Genomic DNA, 24,466 nt, shown 5'->3' with positions numbered 1-24,466 from the left:
CAGATATATAGTCAATTTACAAATACTGAAGTTGAAGATTCAGTATCTTAGTGTGCAGAAACTATAACTTCCCTCAGAAAAATAAAAACTTAACTTTGGAACCAGACTCTTCCATATATGTTTTCAGTGCAGTGAACTTCCAATAATGTTAATAAATAACATCACCTTACATTTAAAAAGCACTATGTTCTCTCATACTTTCTGATAAATATTGAATCTTTAAAAACCTATTCACCTAGCCTGGAATTAAATGTTTCCCATGAAAAATCAACATTATTCTATCAAAAGCTGACTTCACATTCAACTTTAACCACTTTGTTCAAAGGTAGGGAGATGCCTGGGCATGGTGGCTAATGCCTGTAATCCCAGCACTTTGGAAGGCCAAGACGGGCAGATCACTTGAGGTCAGGAGTTCAAGACCAGCCTAGCCAAAATAGCAAAACCCTATCTCTACTAAAAATACAAAAATTAGCCGGGCGTGATGGTGGGTGCCTGTAATCCCAGCTACTCAGGAGGCTAAGGCAGGAGAATCGCTTGTACCCAGGAGGAGGAGATTGCAGTGAGCTAAGATTGTGCCACTGCACTCCAGCCTGGGTGACAGAGCAAGACTTTGTCTCAAAAAAAAAAAAAAAAAAAAAAAAGGTAGGGAGATAAAATGTTGTCATACACATGATGTTAAAGCCTACAGCCACTCAGAGAATGATATAAAGTACTACTCCACATCACAGAAGACATGTGATGGGAACACACAGGAGCATCTAAAACACAGAGTGGGTAATACACAAGCAGAGCTCTACACTTAAGGTAAAGGACCCCAAAGCATCAAGCAACTTCTTTTGACCACAGATATAATGAGGTCTTTAAAGTTTTTTAATCCAACCTCTTGCCCAGTATTTATCTGTCTCCACAATACTAAGAACAGTGTGTGGCACATAGAAAGGGCTCCATAAGAAGTGAATGAATGAATGAATGAATCCAAAAAGAAATGCAGTTTATACTATCTCTTGGAAGAGATCCATCCAACCTCAGCCTAAATACCTTCAATGACCCTTCTAAGGTCTAATCCATTACTAGACTACATATATATGTGTGTGTGTGTGTGTCCATGTGTGTGCAAGTATGTGTATATATGTGTATGTATGCATATATATTCATATAGTAATATATTCATTCATATACAGTAAGTCCTCACTTATCCATAAGTTCTTAGAAAGTGCAACTTTTTAGAAAGTGCAACTTTAAGTGAAACAAGATATAATGAAACCAATTTTACTCTAGGCTAATTGATATAAACAAGAGTTAAGTTCCTACAGCATATTTCTGGCCACAGAAATATCACCAAACTTCTAAATAAAGACCAAAACACTTCTAATATTAAACACTGAAATAAATGTGAGCTATACATACAGTTAGGAAAGATTAATAAAATCAAATAAGATAATTATTTACCCAAGGCAGGAACCAGATCTGGACAGGACACCATCTCATTGCAGGGCACACTCCCAGACACCCATATTCACTCAAACTGGGACCACATAGACACATCAATTCACCTAACATGAACATCTTTGAGATATGAGAGGAAAGCAGAGAATCCAGAGAAAACCCACACAGGCATGGTGAGAATGTGCAGACTCCACAGAGACAATGGCCCCAGCTGGGAATTGATTTTTTTTTTCCTCATCAAAGTGGTAACAAAATGATACTGAACAAAATGACATTATTTGAGGATTTGCGATATATATATTTTCATATATTAATATATTCAGTCTTAATATAAGATTATATATTATATAATATATAATATATTCATCCATATTAAGCCAAAGATAAATAAATTATATGTGTGTATATGTATGTATGTGTGTGTGTGTGTGTGTGTGTGTATATATATACATATATATATGGCCCGAAGAGAAACTCCATCTCATTGTTTTCCAAGGTCTGTAGTTGTGCCATCTGGAACCATAATGAATCTACAACCTCTTTTATTTGCAGATTCCTGTCCGCTATCCTAGTGATATGGTTTGGCTGTGTCCCCACTCAAATCTCACCTTGATTCCTATATGTTGTGGAAGGGACCTGGTGGAAGATAACTGAATCATGGGGGCAGCTCTTTTCCCATGCTGGTCTCGTGATAGTGAATAAGTTTCACAAGACCTGATGGTTTTATAAGAAGGAGTTTCCCTGCACAAGCTCTCCTTTTTTTGCCTGCCACCATCCATATAAGATGTGACTTGCTCCTCCTTGCCTTCCACCATCACCATCCACATAAGATGTGACTAGCTCCTCCTTGCCTTCCGCCATGAATGTGAGACCTTCCCAGCCTTGTGGAACTGTAAGTCCATTAAACCTCCTTCTTTTATAAATTGCCCAGTCTCAGGTATGTCTTTATCAGCAGCATGAAAATGGACTAATATAGTAAATTGGTACTGGGAGTAAGGTGCTGCTGAAAAGATACTCAAAAACGTGGAAGCAACTTTGGAACTGGGTAACAGGCAGAGGTTGGAACAGTTTAGAGGGCTCAGAAGAAGACAGGAAAATGTGGGAAAGCTTGGAACTCCCCAGAGACTTGTTGAACAGCTTTGATCAAAATGCTGATAATGTTATGGACAATGAAATCCAGGCTGAGATGGTCTCAGATGGAGATAAGGAACTTTTTGGGAACTGGGGCAAAGGTGACTTTTGTTATGTCTTAGCAAAGAGAATTACGGCATTTTACCCCTGCCCTAGAGGTGTGCAGAACTTTGAACCTGAGCGAGACGATTTAGAATATCTCACAGAAGAAATTTCTGAGCAGCAAACCATTCAAGAGCTGACATGGGTGCTATTAAAGGCATTCAGTTTTAGAAAGGAAACAGAGCATAAAAGTTTGGAAATTTTGCAGCCTGACAATGTGATAGAAAAGAAAATCCCATTTTCTGAGGAGAAATTCAAGCCAGCTACAGAAACTTACATAAGTAATGAGGAGCCTAATGTTAATCCCCAAGACCATGGAGAAAATCTCTCCAGGACATGTCAGAGACCTTTGCAACAGCCCCTCCCATTATAGGCCCAGAGGTTTAGGAGGAAAAAATGGTTTCATGGGTCCCTCTGCTGTGTGCAGTGTAGGGACTTGATGCCCTGTGTCTCAGCTGCTCCAGCCATGACTAAAAGGGGCCAAGGTACAGCTTGAGCTGTTACTTCAGAAGGTGGAAGCCCCAAGCCTTGGTAGCTTCCTTGTGATGTGGAGCCTGCGTGTGCAATGAAGTCAAGAATTGAGGTTTGGGAACCTCCGCCTAGATTTCAGAAGATGCATAGAAACACCTGGATGCCCAGGTAGAAGTCTGCTGCGGGGGTGGGGCCCTCACAGAGAACCTCTGCTAGGGCAGTGCAGAAGGGAAATGTGGGGTCGTATCACCCACATAAAATCCCTACTGGGGCACCACCTAGTGGAGCTGTGAGAAGAGTGCCACCATCCTCCAGACCCCAGAATGGTAGATCCACTGACAGCTTGCACCGTGCACCTGGAAAAATCTGCAGAAACTCAATGCCACTCCATGAAAGCAGCCAGGAGGGAGGTTGTACCCTGTAAAGCCACAGGGGCAGAGCTGCCCAAGACCATGGGAACCCACCTCTTGTATCAGCATGACCTGGATGTGAAGCATGGAGTCAAAGGAGATCATTTTTGAGCTTTAAGATTTGACTGCCCCACTGGATTTCAAACTTGCATGGGGCCTTTAGTCCCTTTGTTTTGGCCAATTTCTCCCATTTGAAATGGGTGTATTTACCCAATTATATCTAGGAAGTAACTAATTTGCTTTTGATTTTACAGGCTCATAGGCAGAAGGGACTTTCCTTGTCTCATATGAGATTTTGGACTGTGGACTTTTGAGTTAATGCTGAAATGAGTTAATAATTTGGCGGATGGTTGGGAAGGCATGATTGGTTCTGAAATGTGAGGATGAGATTTGGGAGGGGCCAGAGGTGGGATGATACAGTTTGGCTGTGTCTCTACTGAAATCTCATCTTGAATTCCCATGTGTTGTGGGAAAGACCCAGTGGGAGGTAACTGAATCATGGGGCAGGTCTTTTCTGTGCTGCTTTCATAAGTCTCATGAGACCTGATGGTTTTATAAGAAGGAGTTTCCCTGCACAAGCTCTCTTTTTTGGCTTGCTCCCATCCATGTAAGATGTGACTTGATCCTTCTGACATTCTGCCATGATTGTGAGGCCTTCCCACCCATGTGGAGCTGCAAGTCCATTAAACCTCCTTCTTTTGTGAATTGCCCAATCTCACGTATGTCTTTATCAGCAGCATGAAAATGGACTAATACACCTTGGATGCCTCCTAAGCAAAACATCCTCAGTCCTTTCAACTGTTTAATGAATGACAGACATCCTGACCTACTGCTGTCCTAGTCATCTGTATCCTATATTGTCAATGCCCAGCTTAAGCCTCAGTCCCTCAAAGTGAATACAGTGTGCTAGACATGATCTAGATGCATAAGGCACAGTAAGAAAACCATATCCTCACATCTTCCATTGATAAAGCCTAAGTCTGTATCAGCATTTTTGGCCACCACAACACACCGCTGCCTCACACAAAAATTATGGTCATTTAAGATGCCTTGTTATTTTTCTCAAGAACTGCTGTCAAGCCAGGCCTCCCCACTCCTCATATAGGCGCATCAGGGAAGAGGTTAAAGAGCACAGGACTTGACCCCTTCCTAAAAAGAAGACCTGAAAAGAGCTATAGATGGCCATTTATTTTGCCCAGATAAGTGAGAAATAGTTTTCTACATCTTTAAAGCTAATAATGAAGACTCTAAACTACAATTAGGGGTCTTGTAATTGGAGGAAAAATACATCGAATGACAGATATTCTTTTTTATCAAATACCTCTATACACACAAATTAGAAAACCTAAAAGAGTTGAATACATTCCTGGACACATACACCATCCCAAGACTGAACCAGGAAGAAACTGATTCCCTGAACAGGTCAATAAAGAAACTGAATCAGTAATAAATAGTCTACCAACGAAAATAAAGCCCGGGACCTGATGAACTGACAGCTCAAATCTACCAGATGTACAAAGAAGAGCTGGTACCATTCCTACAGAAATGATTGGAAAAAACCAAGGAGGAGAGACTCCTCCCCAACTCATTCTGTAAGGCCAGCATCATTCTGATACCAAAATCTGTCAGACACACACACACACACACACACACACACACACACACACACAAACTTTAGGCCAATATCCTTGATGAACATTGATGCAAAAATCCTCAACAAAATACTTGCAAACCAAATCCAGCAGCACATCAAAAAGCTAATACACCACAATCAAGTAGGCTTCATCCCAGGGATGCAAGGTTGGTTCAACATATGCAAATCAATAAATGTGATTCATCACATAAACAGAACTAAAGACAGAAACCACGTGAATATCTGAATAGATGCAGAAAATGCTTTCAATAAAATTCAATATCCCTTCATGTTAAAAACTCTCACTAAACTAGGTATTAAAGGAACATACCTCAAAATAGTAAGAGCCGTCTATGACAAACCCATGGCCAACATTATACTGAATGTGCAGAAGCAGGAAGCATTCTCCTTGAAAACTGGCATAAGACAAGGATGCCCTCTTCTCAACACTCCTAGTCAACACAGTACTGAGAGTCTTTGCCAGAGCAATCAGGCAAGAGAAAGAAATAAAGAGCATCCAAATAGGAAAAGAGGAAGTCAAACTATCCCTGTCTGGAGATGACATGATTTTATACCTAGCAAACCCCACAGTCTTGGCTCCAAAGCTCCTTCAGCTGATAAACAACTTCAGCAAAGTTTTAGGATACAAAATCAATGTGTAAAAATCACTAGCATTCCTATACACAAACAATAGCCAACCCTAGCCAAATCAGGAACATTACGAAATTCCGCATTACGAAATTCCATGGGTTTTATAAGCTTTATGTCAGGAATGGGAGACAAAGACTAAATAGGTATTTTTTATTAGCACTGATAGCAAGTGGAAATGAACTGCAGAGAATGAACTATTAATACTCTAAGATTATTTTAAAAGGAATCCAGCATCCCTTCCTTCAGTGGGTTGTTGACAGTTTTATTTAAGTGAGAATAAAATTAAAGGCATTCATTAGTTTTAGGTGGTCATCCAACCTCACCATCTTAATGCAGGTTTTAGGTTTTTCAACCATGAATTATTCTATCACTTTTGGCAATATTACAGATAGTTCAACACTTAAGTTAAATTTTTTTTAAATCTCTAGAAACAAGATTGTTTATTTTTTTAACCAAACATTGCTATCCTAATGTCATCATCTGTACCAAACCAGAGTTTCAGTCACTCCTGACAACAAATGAGTGAGGCAAAATACTGACAATTTATGTGCATACTTTTCATGTAGTAATACGAGCTATATTCAGTACTACTACAGCTGTTTTCAAACTGCTCCAGAGAAAGCATTTCCAAATGTTACATGGATTCTTCTGCTGAGATCTCTACTTTAAAAATTTAATATTTTACAGTGGCAATAAGAAAATATTTGGAAAAAAATTTCTCCAGCAATCAAAGTGCATGCTCATTAAATAAGAGGTATTTTTCTAAACCTCAACTCTAAACATAAATATCTTTTCATATGCAGGTTTAAGCATGAAAATTAAAAATAGATTTAGAAAGCAAATGCATTATATTGAAATAACCAAAATATACTCCCAAGCCTACTGATCACCAGGAATTTGAGAAAAGAAATGATGAATGGAAGTTTCCAAGGTGCCTGAGTTTACAAATAACCATCACTGTTTTCATCAAGTTCCAGACTTTTAACCTTGTCTTCTATGGTGGAGATAGCTGAATAATCCCTCAGGTTCAGGGACAATAAAAGAAGAACTAAGAAAAAGATGACAGATCCAGAAAAAAAAATAAAGCTTACTTAAGTATAATAACAATTCAAATTTTTTTAAAAAGGGGAAAGGGCTGAATTTGTGTAATCCTTGAGTATGTGAGAAAGAAGGATGCAAACAAAGCAAAATGCACATGAGATTGACACAAACACATGGCTTTAAAGGCATGTATGACACAAAGTGTTTAAAAACAAGAAAGTTATTTGAACATCAAAATGGAAAGAATAGTAAGAGATTATAATCCACTGCAGAAAGTGGGAAACCAGGAATCAATACTGATAACAGATTCATAAGTCAGTAAGAAATAAACAAACAAACAAAGAAGCACTCTCCCTTACAGTGGTAGACCATGAACTGATAAATGTGATGGGGTTTTTACATCACCATTTTGCAATCATCATAATAAAGATTGGTACCGTAAAAATCATCAGCATGGACAGGCTCAGTGGCTCACGCCTGTAATCCTAGCACTTTGGGAGGCTGAGGCGGATGGATCACCTGAGGTCAGGAGTTCGAGACCAGCCTGGCCAACGTGGTGAAACTCTGTCTCTACTAAAAATACAAAAATTAGCTGGGCATGGTGGTGGGTGCCTGTAACCCCAGCTACTTGGGAGGCTGAGACAAGAGAATTGCTTGAACCCGGGAGGCGGAGGTGGCAGTGAGCTGGGATCACGCCACTGCACTCCAGCCTGGGCGAGAAAGCAAAACTCCATCTCAAAAGAAAAAGAAAAAAAAAATCAGCACACGTTCAGTCTAGGGAGTTAAGTTTGATGAAGAGCAAGATATTTGCATGGTCTTAAAGAGAGCTCAAAGCAGTTTGCCCCTGTTCCCTTACTCTAACCTCAACTGAGAAAGAAAAAAAAATTAAAACTTTTAATGCTTTCTTTGATAACTACGTCAATGAAAACTGATCTATAATCAGACAGTAGTTGTTAGAAATATTAACCACCTGTACACTTTGCTGAATGGGCATTTAATTATGTGGACAGAGTCCGTATTTTTCTTTTCTCCCCAGATAATAATTCCTTGTAAATACCTAACAAAATAGATTTTACCAAGTTTAACATCCAAATCTCTGCCAAGAAGAACTTACATTGAAACTGTAGTTTATTAATATGTATTTTAATGCACTGTTTGGTGGACACAGTAATGACAATATTTTAACTCAATGTTCTAACTATTTTATGAACCAAAGAAAGGCACAGAGATTGTGCCCCAACAAAGGCAGAGATCCTATAATTAAATTTTAGGGCCCTAGCATGTGATTATTTTTGAATAATAATGGAAGAAAATCATTTCCAAAAGAATGTATCTTAAAATAAAAAGTTTTAGATTGAAAAAGTCATTTCACTTTAACAGAGATTCTTAGTAATATATCTAAAGTATTGCATTGCATTATTAATCAGATGATTTTCTTTCAAAGAAAGAATGCCAAGTTGTATTTCAACTGTATCAATTTCAAATCAACATTTCAAATTAACTCAGAGATTTTTCCCCCAGTTACCAAAGGTACTCTTTTATCACTGACTAAACCCAATGATGAAACTAAATAACTAGATTTAGCTCATAGAACCACAGATTTAAAAGATCAGAGGGCACTTGGATAAGGTTCAAGAGAAACACAAAATACCTAACAACTTAAAAAATAACATACTCTGGCCGGGCATGGTGGCTCACACCTGTAATCCGAGTACTTTGAGAGGCCGAGATGCGCGGATCACCTGAGGTCAGGAGTTGAAGACCAGCCTGGCCAACATGGTGAAATCTTGTCTCTATTTTAAAAAATACAAAAATTAGCTGGCCATGATGGCACATACCTATAGTCCCACCTAACTCAGGAGGCAGAGGTGGGAGAATCGCTTAAACCCGGGAGGCGGAGGTTGCAGTGAGCCAAGATTGCACCACTGCACTCCAGCCTGGGTGACAGAGCGAGACTCAGTCTCAAAACACACACACACACACACACACACACACACTCTCTCTCTCTCTCTCTCTAAAAAAAATTCTGGATCAATTGGCCAGAAAAAAAGGCAAAACTGTGATTTTCAAATAAACCACAGAAGATGACCAAATATTTCTTATTTGCACAGAAGAGAAGAAAATATTCAAATGCAAAAGAAAGAATTTAAAAATTTTTTACTAAAAAAAGCTTTTTGTTAACAATTTAAAACAAATGCCTTATCTAGGGAAATTTCAGGCTTCTTTTTTGTGGGTCAGAGGGAGACAGGCTCATTAATCTGCCCTCATGCATAACCCCCAGTTCAATCCAAAATGAATCCAAGAGTATTTTACATATAACTCAAAGGACGGTTGGCAGTGGGCATGATCAAGACCATTATGGAAGCTGGGACAGCCTTTTATTTATGGAAGGTGGGGGAGGGATTTCAACCAATGGTCTTAAGCACTAGTAAGAGCAAGAAGCAGCTTAGAGGGAGCCCAGGATTTCCAGAATAACTACATGATGTTGCCCTAGCTCAATCCTACAGTACTAACTGCCTCTCAAATTAATCATGTGTGCTCTTTTGAGGTATTAAAAGTAATACTGGACACCAAAAATGCTTCCTAATTTCTCAATCCAGATCACCAGTAAGTGTCTCCTGCTTCCCCCAGGCCCACCAGGCCCACTGTTCTTCCCAAAACCTGACTGATGAGAACTTAAGACTAAGAATCGCTGTTCTACATGATATTTAAAGTCTGTATTAGTTTCATATTGCTGCTGTAACAAACTACCACAAATTCAGTGCCTTCAAACAACACAAATTTGTTATCACTTAAGGGCTGAAGGTCAGAAGTCCAAAATCAGTTCCCCTGGACTAAAAAAAAAAATCAACATATCGGAGAAGCCTTAATTCCTTCTGGATTGTTTTGTGATGAATTCTCCAGGTGTTCTTTGAGTTTTTCTAGGTGTTATTTGGATGTGTCAATCTCTAGCAAGGCCAAGGGGGTTTTCCTCAATTATTCCCTCAAATATGTTTTCCAAATTTCTAGATTTCTCTTCTTCCTCAGGAACACCAATTATTCTTAGTTTTAGATGTTTAATATAGTCCCAAACTTCTTGGAGGCTTTGTTCATTTAATGCTTTTTTCTTTGTCTTTGACAGATTGGGTTAATTCAAAAGGCTTATCTTTGATCTCTGAAGTTCTTTCTTCTGTTTGTTCGATTCTATTGCTGAAACACTCAATGCATTTTACATTTCTCTATCTCTGTCCTTAATTTCCAGAGGTTGTGATTGCTTTTTATTTATGCTTTCTATTTCACAAAAGATGTTTCCTTTCATATCCTGCATCATGTTTTTGATTTCTTTGACTTGGACTTCACCTTTCTCTGGTGCCTCCTTGATTAGCTTAATAATAGGCCTTCTGAATTCTTTTTCTGGCAATTCAGAGATTTTGTCTGGAAACGACACCCTGTTCAACAAATGGTGCTGGGATAATTGTAAGCCACACGCGAAATAATGAAACTGAATCCTCATCTCTCACCTTATACAAAAATCAACTCGAGACGGATCAAAGACTTAAATCTAAGACCCGAAACCATAAAGATTCTATAAGATAACATCAGAAAAACCCTTCTAGACATTGGCTTAGGTGAAGATTTCATGACCAAAAACCCAAAGGCAAATGCAACAAAAACAAAGATAAACAGATGGGACTTAATTAAGCTAAAAAGCTTCTGCACAGCAAAAATAATAATAATCAACAGAATTCACAGACAACCCATAGAGTGGGAGAAAATCTTCGAAATCTATACATCTGACAAAAGACTAATCTCCAGAATCTACAAAGAACTCAAGCAAATCAGCAAGAATAAAACAAACGATCCTATCTAAAAGTGGCCTAAGGACATGAATAGACAACTCTCAAAGAAGACATACAAATGGCCAACTAGGATATGGAAAAATGCTCAACATCATTAATTATCAAGGAAATGAAAACCAAACCACAATGCAATACCACCTCAATCCTGCAAGAATGACCATAATCAAAAAATAATAAAGGTTGGTGTGGATGTAGCGAATAGGAAACATTTTTACACAGCTGGTGGGAATGTAAACTAGTACAATACACTATGGTAAACAGTGTGGAGATTCTTTAAAGAACTGAAAGTAGATCTACCATTTGATTCAGCAATCCCACTACTAGGTATCTACCCAGAGGAAAAGAATTCATTATACAAAAAAGATACTTGCACACACGTTTACAACAGCACAATTTGCTATTGCAAAAATATGGAACCAGCCCAAATGCCCATCAATCAATAAGTGGATAAAGAAAATGTGGTATCTCAGCCATAAAAAGGAATGAAACAATGGCATTCACAGCAACCTGAATGGAACCGGAGACTATTATTCTAATTGAAGTAACTCAGGAATGGAAAACTAAATGGAAAATTATATGTCCTCACTCATAAGTGGGAGCTAAGCTATAAGGGCACAAACGCATAAGAACAACACACTGAACTTTAGGGACTCAGAGGAAAGGGTGGGGGTGGCAAGGGATAAAAGAGTACACATTGGGTACAGTGTACACTCCTTGGGTGATGGGTGCACCAAAATCTCAGAAATCACCACTAAAGAACTTTTCCATGCAACCAAACACCTATTCCCCAAAAACCTATTGAAATAAAAAGATAAAAAAATAATTTAAAAAATTCCTTCTGGAGATTCTAGGGCAAAGTCCATTCCATGCCTTCTCCAGCTTCTGCAGTCTTCCCTCTTTCCTTGGTGGGGGGCTACATCACCCCAACTTCTGCTTCCACTGTCACATGTCCTTCTCTAACTCTGATCCTCCTGCCTCCCTCTTATAATGACCCTAGTGATTACACTGAGCCCACCCAATGATCCAAGAAAATCTCCCCATCTCAAAATCCTCAACTTCATCAAATCTACAAAGTCCCTTTTGCCATGTAAGGTAACATAGTCATAGGTTCTGGGGATTCAGATGTAGACACTTTGGAAGACCACTATTCTGCCTACCACAAAGCTCTCCAGTCCCGAAATTCAGTGAACTAGGACTTCTATTTTAGCTAAATGACCCAATATATACTTTGTGATTACTTTTGGATTTCATTTTTATATCCCTCCTTGATTCCAGCTTATTTTGTTTAATTTTATTTGTTTTTAATACTGCTTTTGTCATCTTTAATCCATCTGGCTACCATCTTGAGGCTTTAACTGAGGTATCTTGGACCAAATTAGATATTAAGGACCTCTAAATATATTAGTTCTCATTTTGATGCCTTGATTAGCTGCAGACTGCATAAAGACACTGTTTCTGTTGAGCTAGTTGTAAAGGGTAAATAATTACCAATATAACCATCATGTTATGCCTAATATCCCAAAAGACCGATCATTTTATATCTACTTGCACAGTAATTTATTACGCTAAACTTTATGACTCTAAAGTCAGAGAAAAACACGTGCAAGATTATTACAAGAGAATGCCAATGTTTTGAGAAGAATAACAGAATACAGTCAAATGTGTAGAGAGATTATATATGCACACTGATGAGTCAATGTGAGTTTATAAAAAATTCTGGCACATGTAACTGGCTAAACCCCAAAGTATGTATTAAAATTAATTATAATACATACTTGGGGCCAACAATACATGGTTGGCCATGATGAGCAATTTCCCGGAACTGATGGCCAAAGCTCATCAATATTCCATCACCACATGAAGAATATCCAGAATTTCAACATGCAAAACCTACCAACCTTTTAGTTCTTCTCTTTCAACTATGAACATTATCTTTTATTATGTACATGCTTTAAAAAGAATGAGCTATCCCTGACCATGACAAGATTCTACAGAGGAAAATAACTAAAATGAGGTCATAGAAAGACCTTGCAGGCTTTCAGAATTCTTCCTTTATGCATCTACTTCTTACTATACAATAACATAACTGGTTGACATGACTGTGCTCTTCTAAGAGTTCCTTGAGAATAGGAACAAACCATGTCTTATTTATCAGTTCCTGACACTCTATTGTAAGGACTCCATTCAAGAGAGAGAAGGGGAGAAGGGGTTTTAAACAACACAGTGTGCCCAATAAAGTATACTGATTTATATACTATCTATGTCTCTTTCTAGAGAAGGGATTTAGAAAAGCAGTATAGGGTAGCAGTTAAGAGTTCTAGATTGCCACTGCCAGGTTCAAAGCATTTGAACAATTTACTTCTGTGTACCTCCATTCCTTCATGTGTACCATGGGATTGATAATAAAATCTCTTCAGAGGACTATTGAGGGATTTAAGTGATGTAGTTTGTATAAAAAGCTTCTCATACAAAGTGCTTTAGGCCAACACCTGGCAGACACAAGTGTTCAATAAATGTACACAGCAATTATCCTGTTCAAATATGTTTTTGTATAATAATATAAATGTTCATCTGTGTTTTTCAAATAAATGCATATTTTTAATAATCACTTAATACAAAGAAGCACACATTTTCACATTAAAACAAATGTTGATCTAATGTCAACACTTACTGGGTTGCTTTTCTAATTTTTATCTTGTAATGCCAGTAAAAATTAATAGAGTCCAATAGAAGGCAGAAATTATTTGTATTTGCAGCTACATCAAAAATATTAAAAAACTGCATAGTCAATCTAGATTGAGGCCAATAATGGTAAACGTTGGGCTCCCTGGGAACTTGGTCAAAACTAACATTCAAATACACATTTATTTTGATAGTCAATTTTCAAAAGGCCATTTTTAACCATTTAACAGATATGATTAGGCAAAAATGTATTGTTTCCTCGGTTGATAGATACAACAAATGTCATCAAGTTAGGATAATCTCTTCAATATCTTGAAGCAAAAAAAAAAAAATTCAACAGTATTTGCTATTTTCCTCTCTCAAATATGAAAACAATAAAGCCTTTCATAGAACATTAGATAATAAAAAAGCTCAGGCTTCAGTCATCAATTAAGAATAGACCCAGGCACAGTTCAAAAAAAGTAGAATAATCTACTCAAATGAAACAACCTGATCTTCAGAACCTTTTAAATTAACCAAGGAAGAATAAAAACAAATATGAGTGTATACAAGAACTATTCACAAATACTGAGTATACTTGGTAAAATATGAAAAAGAAGCAATTCAAAAAGTACAATTTTTTAAAAGCCTCTTTTATAATATATGGTGACATAAACCTCATTCTTTAGAGTTTTTCACAACTTCACATTAGACTTCAGATACCACATGTTTTAAAGGGGACACAACAACAGAAATTTCCATGATCACAGACCATGGAGACAATATGTCCTACCAGGGTACATAACAGCAGTTTTCTTGGGCATGTGAGGCTACTGAAGAATATAAAACATTCACCACATGGATCCTACCACAACTGTTCAAATAAACTATGTTTTGCTTCTTGTATTATGGAAATATCCAGACCTAGTTCAGCAATAAACTATTAAGAATGTTTAATTAAATCGAGCATCCCAATTCAACAGTTACACAAAGAAACTGTAAGTACAATTGGGCCCCTTTCTAAACTATTTAGAGTGCTTTTTCCATTTTGCAGCTTCTTGCTATTATAAATAGTGACAAGGATCAACAGATTTTTTTTTTAAAAAAAGAAGGTCTTTACAACCTTCAACTATTTGCTTACATGTTTTGTGAGTCACTATGCAAAATTTATGTCCATACTCCAAATGTTCAGAGTTACTTTCCCTTATTTTACTCTGTTTTACATTTTAAAATCAAGCTGGATATAGGACAATGTACATTGATAGCATTTTGGAATTTTGCCTTCCCAATACTATCATCCCACAATTTTTCTAAATATGTTATGATAACCTTCTAGGAGGTTGACAAATTAGGCAAAATACATAAACAGAAAATAAAAAGAAGGCTCATTTGTTAAACATCTACTAACTTCCCCTGTTTTAAAACTATAAATATTTATAAATCTATAAAACCTTAATGGTTTAAATAGAACTTAAAGATCTTCCAATCCAACTGCTTCTTAAGGTAGGAACTCTTCATTTAGAAATTATACCAAAAATGTTTGTACAGTGTTCTGTCCCAAAAACAGGCTGGAAATTCCACTGTGGATACAATAAAGAGTCCCTAGTATGAGCTATAGCTCAAGGACCTTTGGAATTCTGTTTGTATGTGGCAGTGTTACATTCTGAGGAGGGTCTCTGGAGGTAATCAAATGATTCTTTACTATATTCAGTATTTTTTTACATTTAATTATGCATTTCACCTGTGAAAAATATGATAGACTCCCTGAAAAGGCAAGTTTCTTTGGTTTATCACAAGCTGATCAGAACTTCTGGTGACAGTTATAAATCACACTTATTAAAAGTACAAGGAAAAGGGTTTTTTTTAAGCAATCATTTTAGTGAATCAGTTCTGAATAAAAATTTCCAAATCATGGTGTCAGCAGGGTAATTGTTCCTGTTAGATAAATTATCCTTGGTAGTGAAAAGGCCTGGACCAACAGGGTGGGGCTAGTCTATCCATCCAAAGGGAAACATGGTAAGCAAGTGAAAAAAAAAAATTCCTGATGAGGCAACTGCTGTCCACAAAAACTAATGAATGAGATGGGTTGTAGAGTCAACATCTCTGGTGAGGCTTCCCAGGCAAAGGAATAAACACCTAGCTTTCTAAAACCGTCAAAATCCTTCTTAGAAGCAGCGGTTCTGATGAATTCACTCATACAATTCATAGTGAAAAAAAAGTGTTCATTTAACTTCCTAGAACTTTCCAAAAGCCAGAATTAGAGAACACTTTGTACTTTTCTTTTTTTGAAGGCAAATAAGGGCTGAACTGCTACTCTGTTTCTGAATTCTGTTGTTCATCCATGGCCTTCCCTTCTTCAGAAAAAAAAAAATATGAAAGAGAGCTTACGAAAACATCTCAGGGGAACAATTTTTCTAATGCAGAATAGTAGACCTTGTCTTATGAATGTGAATCAGGAAATGTTTGACAGGCTACAGTCACATTTTCCATCTGTACATGTGGCCTGTGACACTCATCAAAGAGATGAGCTGTCACCTAAGAAGGATCAGCTCAGATGGTCTGGTGCAAACATCAACGCAGTCCTCTATAAAACCATGTCCCAAAACTACCTTTTTCATCCTGAGGAGAGTAATTATAGATTGTGCCCAAATCTGGCTTTTCCATCACTTAACCAAATCCAACTACCAGGCCCAGAATAGAAACTGTATGACTACTGACACTGTTTTGATTTTAAAATAGCCAACGAGATTATGAAGAATGATACCAGAAAAAAAAAAATTCAATTTGCAACTAACTCTTGAATATTACATTCTGGCATATTATAGAGCTTTAATTAAAATTATACATAATTTCATCTTTCTGTCTGAATAATTTTTATGATGCTATTAAATGGCTGCTGGAATGCAATGGTTAATGAGCTCAATAAAATGAAAATTATTTATAAGCAAGATCCTTATTTATTTATTCACATGAACTTCATTGTAAAAACTCAGCTCAAAGAGTTTCCTGTAACTAATACTAAAACCGGAAGCCAAAAATCACCCTGATGGTCAGTGACAATGATTTCGTCAACAGTAAGAGTTTTTTCCTCAGATCACAGGAATGCCTGTGATAAGAGTTTATAAGGAATGCGCCCTAGAGTGGTATGACCAAAAGAGGCTTTACAAAGCACCTAAAGCACAAGATTTAACACAGTCTTCTGTTCTTTCCACCATACCAATATGCTGTGGACAAGATAAAGCCAATCTGGGATGAAGGTGGCCACTTTCTAGGAGCATAACAGACACCTTTGATCTGGGAGATTACTAGCAACTCCACACAATAGGTTGAACATAGATGTGAGTGAATGCACATACTTTCTTTGGTTTTCCTCTCTTCCATCAAAGTTTCACTCATTTGACCAGTTACACAAATAACCCATACCCACTATCCTGCCACCATGTTTTTCAAGAAGTCAGCCCCAGTGCAAAGTGCAAAGAAACACACCACATTCTTTGAGAAAACCAAAAGGGCTGGCTAATTCAAGGCCAAATAGTGGCAGCTATAACTTTGAAACTCTGATACAATAACCTATGCTACAGCTGTTCTCTGGTTTTTCAAGTAGCATTGAAATTGGGAGACAAATGGGCTTATAATCCCCAATTCAGATTATCTTGAAGCCTATTAATTAATTAATTAATTAATTAACTAATGTAAATTCCATAAGACCAGGAATTTTCAGCTGTTATCTTCACTGAGGTATCCCCTGGACCTACAACAGTAGCTTAGGAAAGAGTACTATATATTATAATTATTTGTTCAATGAATGGTTATGGATATGAATAGTGGTATCTTTATTTTATAAAAGTATTACAAAGCTGACATGAAACTGCTAAATAATGTCTATTTCGTTACTCAAATACTATACAAGATAATTTTAACTGGCCTAGTTTCTATTCTCGTCAGAAATACATGACTTTATTGCTTTACCAATTTGCAAGCCTTGACTCTTCCTCCACCCAAAAACATAACAAATCCAAGAAGGCTGAACTTTGTTTATCTGAATCACACTTATCCATGAAAAACAGGAAAATCCTGCCTGAGTGCAGTGGCTCACACCTGTAATCCCCGCACTCTGGGAAGCCAAGATGGGCAGATCACCTGAGGTCAGGAGTTTGAGACCAGCCTGGCCAACATGATGAAATGTTGTTTCCCCTAAAAATACAAAAACTAGTCAGGTGTGGTGGTGCACGCCTGTAATCCCAGCCACTTGGGAGGCTGAGGTGGAAGAATCGCTTGAACCTAGGAGGTGGAGGTTGCAGTGAGCCGAGATCATACCACTGCTCTCCAAGCTGGGTGACAGAGCAAGATTCCAACAACAACAACAACAAAAAAAAATCCAGTTAGACAGTTAGATGGACAAAATATTTTATATTTTCAAGTGTCTTCAAAGAATCAATTTCTAAGTAAAAATAATACGTATTTAAACTTATAGCCATATTACACAAGACTGTAAAACATTATTAGACTGCAAATACCACAGGCAGCTAGATGTATTTAGACAGTATGTAAAAAATAAATGAAAATATTTATTTTTAAAAACATGCAAGATATTTCAGGTTGTAAAAAGTTTAAAATATCTCCTGGACAGCTAACTACTCCTTGCATTCTTACTGCCACTCTACTTGTCTTAGCATATTATCACATTAAATGGAATTCATTCATTCATTGATCTGTTAATAGAGATTTCTTCATAACTACAAACTTTTGAGAATTGGACTTATGCATCCTTGTATGCTCAGTACCTAGCAATAAGTTTCTCAGTAAGTTAGTAGTAGAAGGATATAGCAGAACATTAACATGAAAGCAATACATAACATCAGTTAGTCAAAGAAGTTGAGGCCGGGTGCGGTGGCTCACGCCTATAATCCCAGCACTTCGGGAGGCTGAGGCAAGCAGATCACTTGAGGTCAGGAGTTCGAGACCAGCCTGGCCAACATGGCGAAACTCCATCTCTACCAAAAATACAAAAATTAGCCAGGTGTGGTGTTATGCGCCTGTAGTCCCAGCTACTTGGCAGGCTGAGGCAGAAGAATCGCTTTGAACCCAGGAAGCAGAGGTTGCAGTGAGCTGAAATCATGCCACTGCCCTCCAGCCTGGGCGACAAGAGTGAAACTCCATCTCAAAAACAAAATAATAACCAAAAAAAATAAGTTGAAAGGTGTTTAATAAATTCAAATGATTTCTGTGATAATTCAAGCAATGATTTATAGAAAGAAAATCAAGCAGTAATTATAATAAAAAAATTCTACCCCTTTCTTTTTTTTTTTTTTTTGAGAAGGAGCCTCGCTCTGTCACCCAGGCTGGAGTGCAATGGCACGATCTTGGCTCACTGCAAGCTCCGCCTCCCAGGTTCACGCCATTCTCCTGCCTCAGCCTCCCGAGTAGCTGGGACTACAGGCGCCTGCCACCACGCCTGGCTAATTTTTTGTATTTTTAGTAGAGACGGGGTTTCACCGTGTTAGCCAGGATGGTCTTGATCTCCTGACCTCATGATCCGCCCGCCTCAGCCTCCCAAAGTGCTGGGATTACAGGCATATTCTACCCCTCCCTAATTACTCAATGGGAACACTATCTCTGCCTTATAATGAAAAGCCTATCATATAATCAATCCAAAAATTGGGAAGGAAAAAGAAAAAATATCTGTGGCTCTTACATCATAAGATTGTTGTCATAAAATCCTTTTAGACATCAAGCAGAAGTTAGGTAAGCTATACAGGCATTCTGGGCTACTGGGAAGCAAATGATATCTTGGCCACTAAAGAAAGTCTAAGCCAGTGAACTTTCATGACATTCTAAAATGAGTTCTTGTCATGAAATGTCATGTGCTTCATTATATAATCTCAGCTCGTGAGCATGTTATGACTATGGCCAAAGTAAAGGAAAACAGGAGTGTCTCTAAATCAATCATGGGCCATGAAGCCAGACAGACTGTATGACAGATGCGATTTTTCTTGGCACCACTTGGGTGTAACTAATTGATGACAATCATATGTCCACACTGGCACATTTCCACAGGGGATGTGTGTGAATATGTCACCACATCTGGATGCTAGGCATGCTGGGGTCCTGAGGCACAAAGACCTACTAACTCCAGAGGCCCAGCAGCTGTACTCAATGAACACCGTGGGAGCTCCACAGAGTGATGAAAGGACTAAATTACTGCAAACTGTAAATACAGATTTATTTCATTAAAATACGAGGTAACTGCTGCAGTCATCTCTTGTTCAAACAGACGTTTGCCCCTTAAAAAAAAAAAAAGGAAAAAAGCTAGCATCTATGTATATACATATTCCTAACTTCGTAAAGACAATTTGCATTTCTCCTGTGAAAAGATAACACAGGCACAAAGCAAAATCACAGTTTCTACAAATCTCTTTCAATAAAAAAATTCACACAGAAAAATATGATGATCTACTGTCATAATTTCAGCAAGAATAGTCCTCTTCCGTTTAATTCAAATGGAAGATTTACATAATTTGTTACAAAGTTCATGTTGAAAATTCAACACACTATAGTAAAAAAAAAACTACAATATATTAATATATTTTACCTTTAATATGAAAGAAAGATGACTATAAATAACTAACTTACAAATAAACTAGACTGAATTAATCATCTTATTCTGATCCTACATAATAAATTATTAATAAATTTATAAAATTATTTGAACTACGTTAATAATTATGTGAAGCAATGAAAAGCTCTCTCATGAAAAGCCCTTGGTCCTATTCACACAATTACTTCAATAAAAAATGTAGAACTGAAAAACTATTCATATATGTATAATTAAATATTTCTCATAAACCTTTCATCAAGTAATTACTCTTCCCAAGCAGTGTCACAGAAATCATCCTACAACAGTAGTTTATATCATGTCCTCATAGATAAAATTCTAATTTTAATCAGATCAGAAACAAAAAACTCATTTGTCTTATCCTTTTTCCTTTCAAATCATTTTTCCCATCTCTCTTATTTCCTTTGACATTTCCCTTAAGGTGCTGCCTTCCCTCAAGCTACACTACAGTCACAATGCTCTTCACTCCACATCCACCTATTTAACACTGGACTGATTTTCCAAGATGTCTGGTTAACCTAGGCTGATCAACAGGTAACAAGAGAGGTATGTCAAATTAATCCTTCCCTTTCCTAAGGATAACTAAGACATGAAAGGCATTTTTCTTTCTCTATTATGATTGCCACCCATCTCCTAAACATTTATGTGGTGAAAGAGGGCATTACAAATACATTAGACTTTTTCACATGTGGACTGAATAGAGAAAACAGTTTCTTTTTAGGAAAATCAAAAAACGTTGTTTAACACATCCTTTTCACTTGCAGGCCTACAAATGTTCTCAGTAGCAAAATGATGGCTTTAAAAAGCACAGTTTAATATCCTATGTAAAAATTGGAATAAGTAACTAAAAAGTAGACTTCTTATGTAAAAATTTAAAAATAAAGTCAATGACTTTTCTCATCTTCTATCTTCAATTCATCTAAGATTCTCAATAAATATGAAAATCTTATCACAGAAATGCTGGTCCCACCACAAAATAGTATTTTGATTCTATATATTTGACAAACAGAAACTATAGATTGGAGGAAGGAGTGGAGAAGGAGTGAGAGAAGAAAGGAAGTGTAGGAAAGAAAGGAAGGAAGAAATAAAGTGCAGCTGACACTAATACAATTAACTGCTGACACTAATACAATTAAGGTAGCCCCCTGATTTCATCATCTAAGTTTCTTTCACCACTACTAGCAGCTGGGACATTCTAGCCAGAGATTAGGATTCTGCATCCAGTCCAGCAAAAAGTACTCTGACTGGCTCTAGGAATACTGTTTGGCTTATTTTCTCATCATCTGTCTCCAGACAAAAGCATAAGGTTGATGTCTAAAACTTTTATGAACAGAAATTAACAGTTTTGTTCACAAACATTAACATCCTGGTAAACAAACTAATTCTATTTAATGAGTTACCTTGTCTCTCCGACTTAACAGTGTCACATCAACACAACTGCTAGTGAACCAGCCTCCCCACAAAACGGGCAGCAGTTGTCCTACCAGGGATAACTCCATAACCTCTCTTCTCTGACTCCTAAGTAACATCAGAGTCCCAGAATGGGGACCCAAAGGTGAGCAGGAGAGATGCAAAGTACCTTGAGGGTCACCACGTTCATCACCCAACGGCCCTATTTGTATGTTCCTCAAACCGTTTATCCAACGTCATGGAGAATAAGCTAGTAAAACAGAGTCCTCAACTTTGCCATTCTGCTTAATATCCTCCCAAGAGCAGGCCAATGCCCAAATGGCAAGTGGCAGGAATAGCTGCTGCTCTGATTCGTATTCCAAAACGTGGATAGCTTTATGAAAAGAACACTTTCAGCAGTCTTTTCCACCTGAGCATATGAGAGCTAACTCAGCAGAAAAGTAACCAGCGCACAGGTTTATTACTTGGTCTTGCTCTTTGAGGCCTCTCTTTTAAGACCTTTTGTTTTTATTCAGTGTTACCGGAAACCAAAAAGATACAACTTGATGTAGTTAAAATGCTTAACTTGACCTCTTTCCTCAAATCAAACCACAGAGAAACAAGACATCCGATTTCCCCATTAATAAATATCCAAGAATTTGGAATAACAAATTTTCCTTTTCTAAAATGAGTCGATAATATTTGAGTTGATGCTAACCCAGGGACAGCAAAATCTAAATAGTAAGACTAAGACCAGAATATGGCTTGTTCATTAACAACTTAACTTCTTTACCTAGGATTACACATGTAAAACACCACTTTAAGAAACAGTCATCTTTTTCAGAAGCCATATACAGCTGACCCTTGAACAACATGGGTTTGAGCTGAGAGGGTCCACTTATCCACAGATTTTCTTCTACCACTGCCACTCATGAGAGCAAGACCAACAACTCCTCTTCCTCCTTGTTCTCATCTCACTCAACGTAAAGACAAGGATGAAAACCTTTATGATGATCCTTCCACTTAAGGAATAGTAAATATATTTTCTCTTCCTTATGATTTTCTTAGTAACATTTTCCTTTCTCTACTATTTAATACATATAACATACAAAATGTGTTAATTGATACATATTTTGTTTATGTTATCAGTAAGCATTCTGATCAGCAGTAGGCCATTAGTAGGTAAGTTTTTGGAGAGTCAAAAGTTATATATGGATTTTTAATTGTATGGGCAGGTCAGTGCCCTAACCCCTACATTGTTCAAGGGGCCACTGTATTTCCTTTTCTCCACACACACATCTTTACACATACTGCAAGCCTTTCCACTGCAAACACTTACCTGACTTTTTTGCCTTGCTCAGTGAGCATCTTTACCAAATCAGCGATGGGGTATTGAGCTTTGGCTGCACAGAGACCATAGCCTGCAAGGAACATTAAGAACACAGAAGAATATGTTTTTTATTTTGAAATTACATGAAGTACAACTTCTCTCTTGATCAAAACACATGTTTATGCCAACACAGGCAATCATTTAACAGGACTAGAAATGAAAACAAATTTATAAGCTGGGCTTTTAAAAATATTGCCCTAAATTTGAAATTGGAAATGTAATGATTGCTCCTCAATCTTCTGTAGTGTCTCATGCTGCTGTGCACCCCTGCTCCCGACACTGCACACACCCTTGGGTATTCCCTCTCTTGTCTCTTTCTCTGTCTCTGTCTCTGTCTCTCTCTCTCTCTGTTTTTAAACTCTCTTCATACTTGGCTTTGATGACACTGCAGTCCCCTGTCCCAGCCTAACTTTGTTATTATTCTTCCTCTAGTTCCTTGAATAGTTTTTCTCCTTCTTTTCTCCACTTATATAACAAAGTTTCCAAAGGGCTTTAACTTTGACCTTCACATTCTCCTTGAAAATCTCAGCTCATCTCATGGCTTCAACAACCATCTGATGATTCCCAATCTGTCTGCAGGCTTGACCTGTCATTTGAATGCCAGTATAACATGCCTCTTGTCCCATCTCCACCTCAAATTTAATGTCTCAAAAAAAGAACTCAAAATTTCCCCCCACCCCGCACTCCAAAAACTGTTTCCATATTTCCGATGTTATTACAGGTATAACCAAGAACTTCAGTCATCTTCACCCTCCTTTCTGTCCATTCTACCTGCACAATGAATCTCACATCTGTCCCCACTTTTCTATCCCTGTTTTTTCAAATGCCAAGTCTCTGCTCAAGCTATTCCCACTGGCTTCTCCCATCCCAACACCATCTATCCTCTAAGTCCTAAAAACAAATCCTCACCTCCCTACAAACCTTCATAGGTTTCTTGTGATCGAAAAATTGTCTACATAGTTCAGTTTAGCCCTTATCATAACCCACCTTGCATTACTGATCTACCTATCTGACTTCATCACTAGATGGAAAGTGCCTAGAGGAAATAGATTGTGTCCTCTACATCTTTACACCTTTATACTCCAGAACAGCATTGCTCAATAGGTAAGACCAATGCTACTTTGGGTGTGATGATTCATTATGCAGCAGTGTCCCACACATTACAGTACATTTCATTTATCTGCTTCCATCCACTAATTGACAGTAGCAGTCCCATCTTTGGACAACCAAAAACCCAAATCCACCTATTTCAAATGCCCCTAAAAAGTGATATTGTCCCAAGTTGAGAAGGCTTACACTTTAACATTCAATTCAGCTAATGTCTCCTATTTTTACTTCAGTACATAACTAACTAGTAAACTACTCACATGTCAAATCAGTAGATTTTATTTAGAGAAAACTCATTTGATAACATGATAGAGTTAAAATCTTAATCTGAAACCAATGTATTACTCATAATACCACAGCATCCTGTGATAACAGTGAAGAAGAACTGAGCTAAAACTCAGAAAACTGGAAAATTGAGGCCTGGAGAGATTAAATGACTTGGGCAATTTCCCATAGATTGTTAGAGGCAAAATCAAGAACAAAAGTGAGGTATCGTGACTCCATACCAAGCTCTTCCTACTAGGCCACATTGCCTCATTTTGTTGAAAACCACGTGATTCTTGATCATTTTTTAAATAA

At 37.5% G+C, this 24,466-nt stretch overlaps 1 protein-coding gene across 6 annotated transcripts in view; it reads right to left on the bottom strand.

Annotated features, from left to right (window-relative positions):
* NNT (nicotinamide nucleotide transhydrogenase) overlaps window positions 1-24,466 on the bottom strand; it is a 101,213-nt gene that overhangs the window by 5,564 nt on the left and 71,183 nt on the right. For all 6 annotated transcript variants that reach the window (XM_054486921.2, XM_054486924.2, XM_054486923.2 and 3 more), the window contains one exon: window positions 22,730-22,811. In XM_054486921.2, the coding sequence (XP_054342896.1) occupies window positions 22,730-22,811 (82 nt within the window). The remainder of the gene's footprint in view (window positions 1-22,729; window positions 22,812-24,466) is intronic.

This window comes from Pongo pygmaeus, chromosome 4, assembly GCF_028885625.2.
Source record: "Pongo pygmaeus isolate AG05252 chromosome 4, NHGRI_mPonPyg2-v2.0_pri, whole genome shotgun sequence".
Lineage (NCBI taxonomy): Eukaryota > Metazoa > Chordata > Mammalia > Primates > Hominidae > Pongo > Pongo pygmaeus.
Note: the sequence above shows the minus strand (reverse complement) of the source record. Positions and strands in the feature narration are given on the sequence as shown.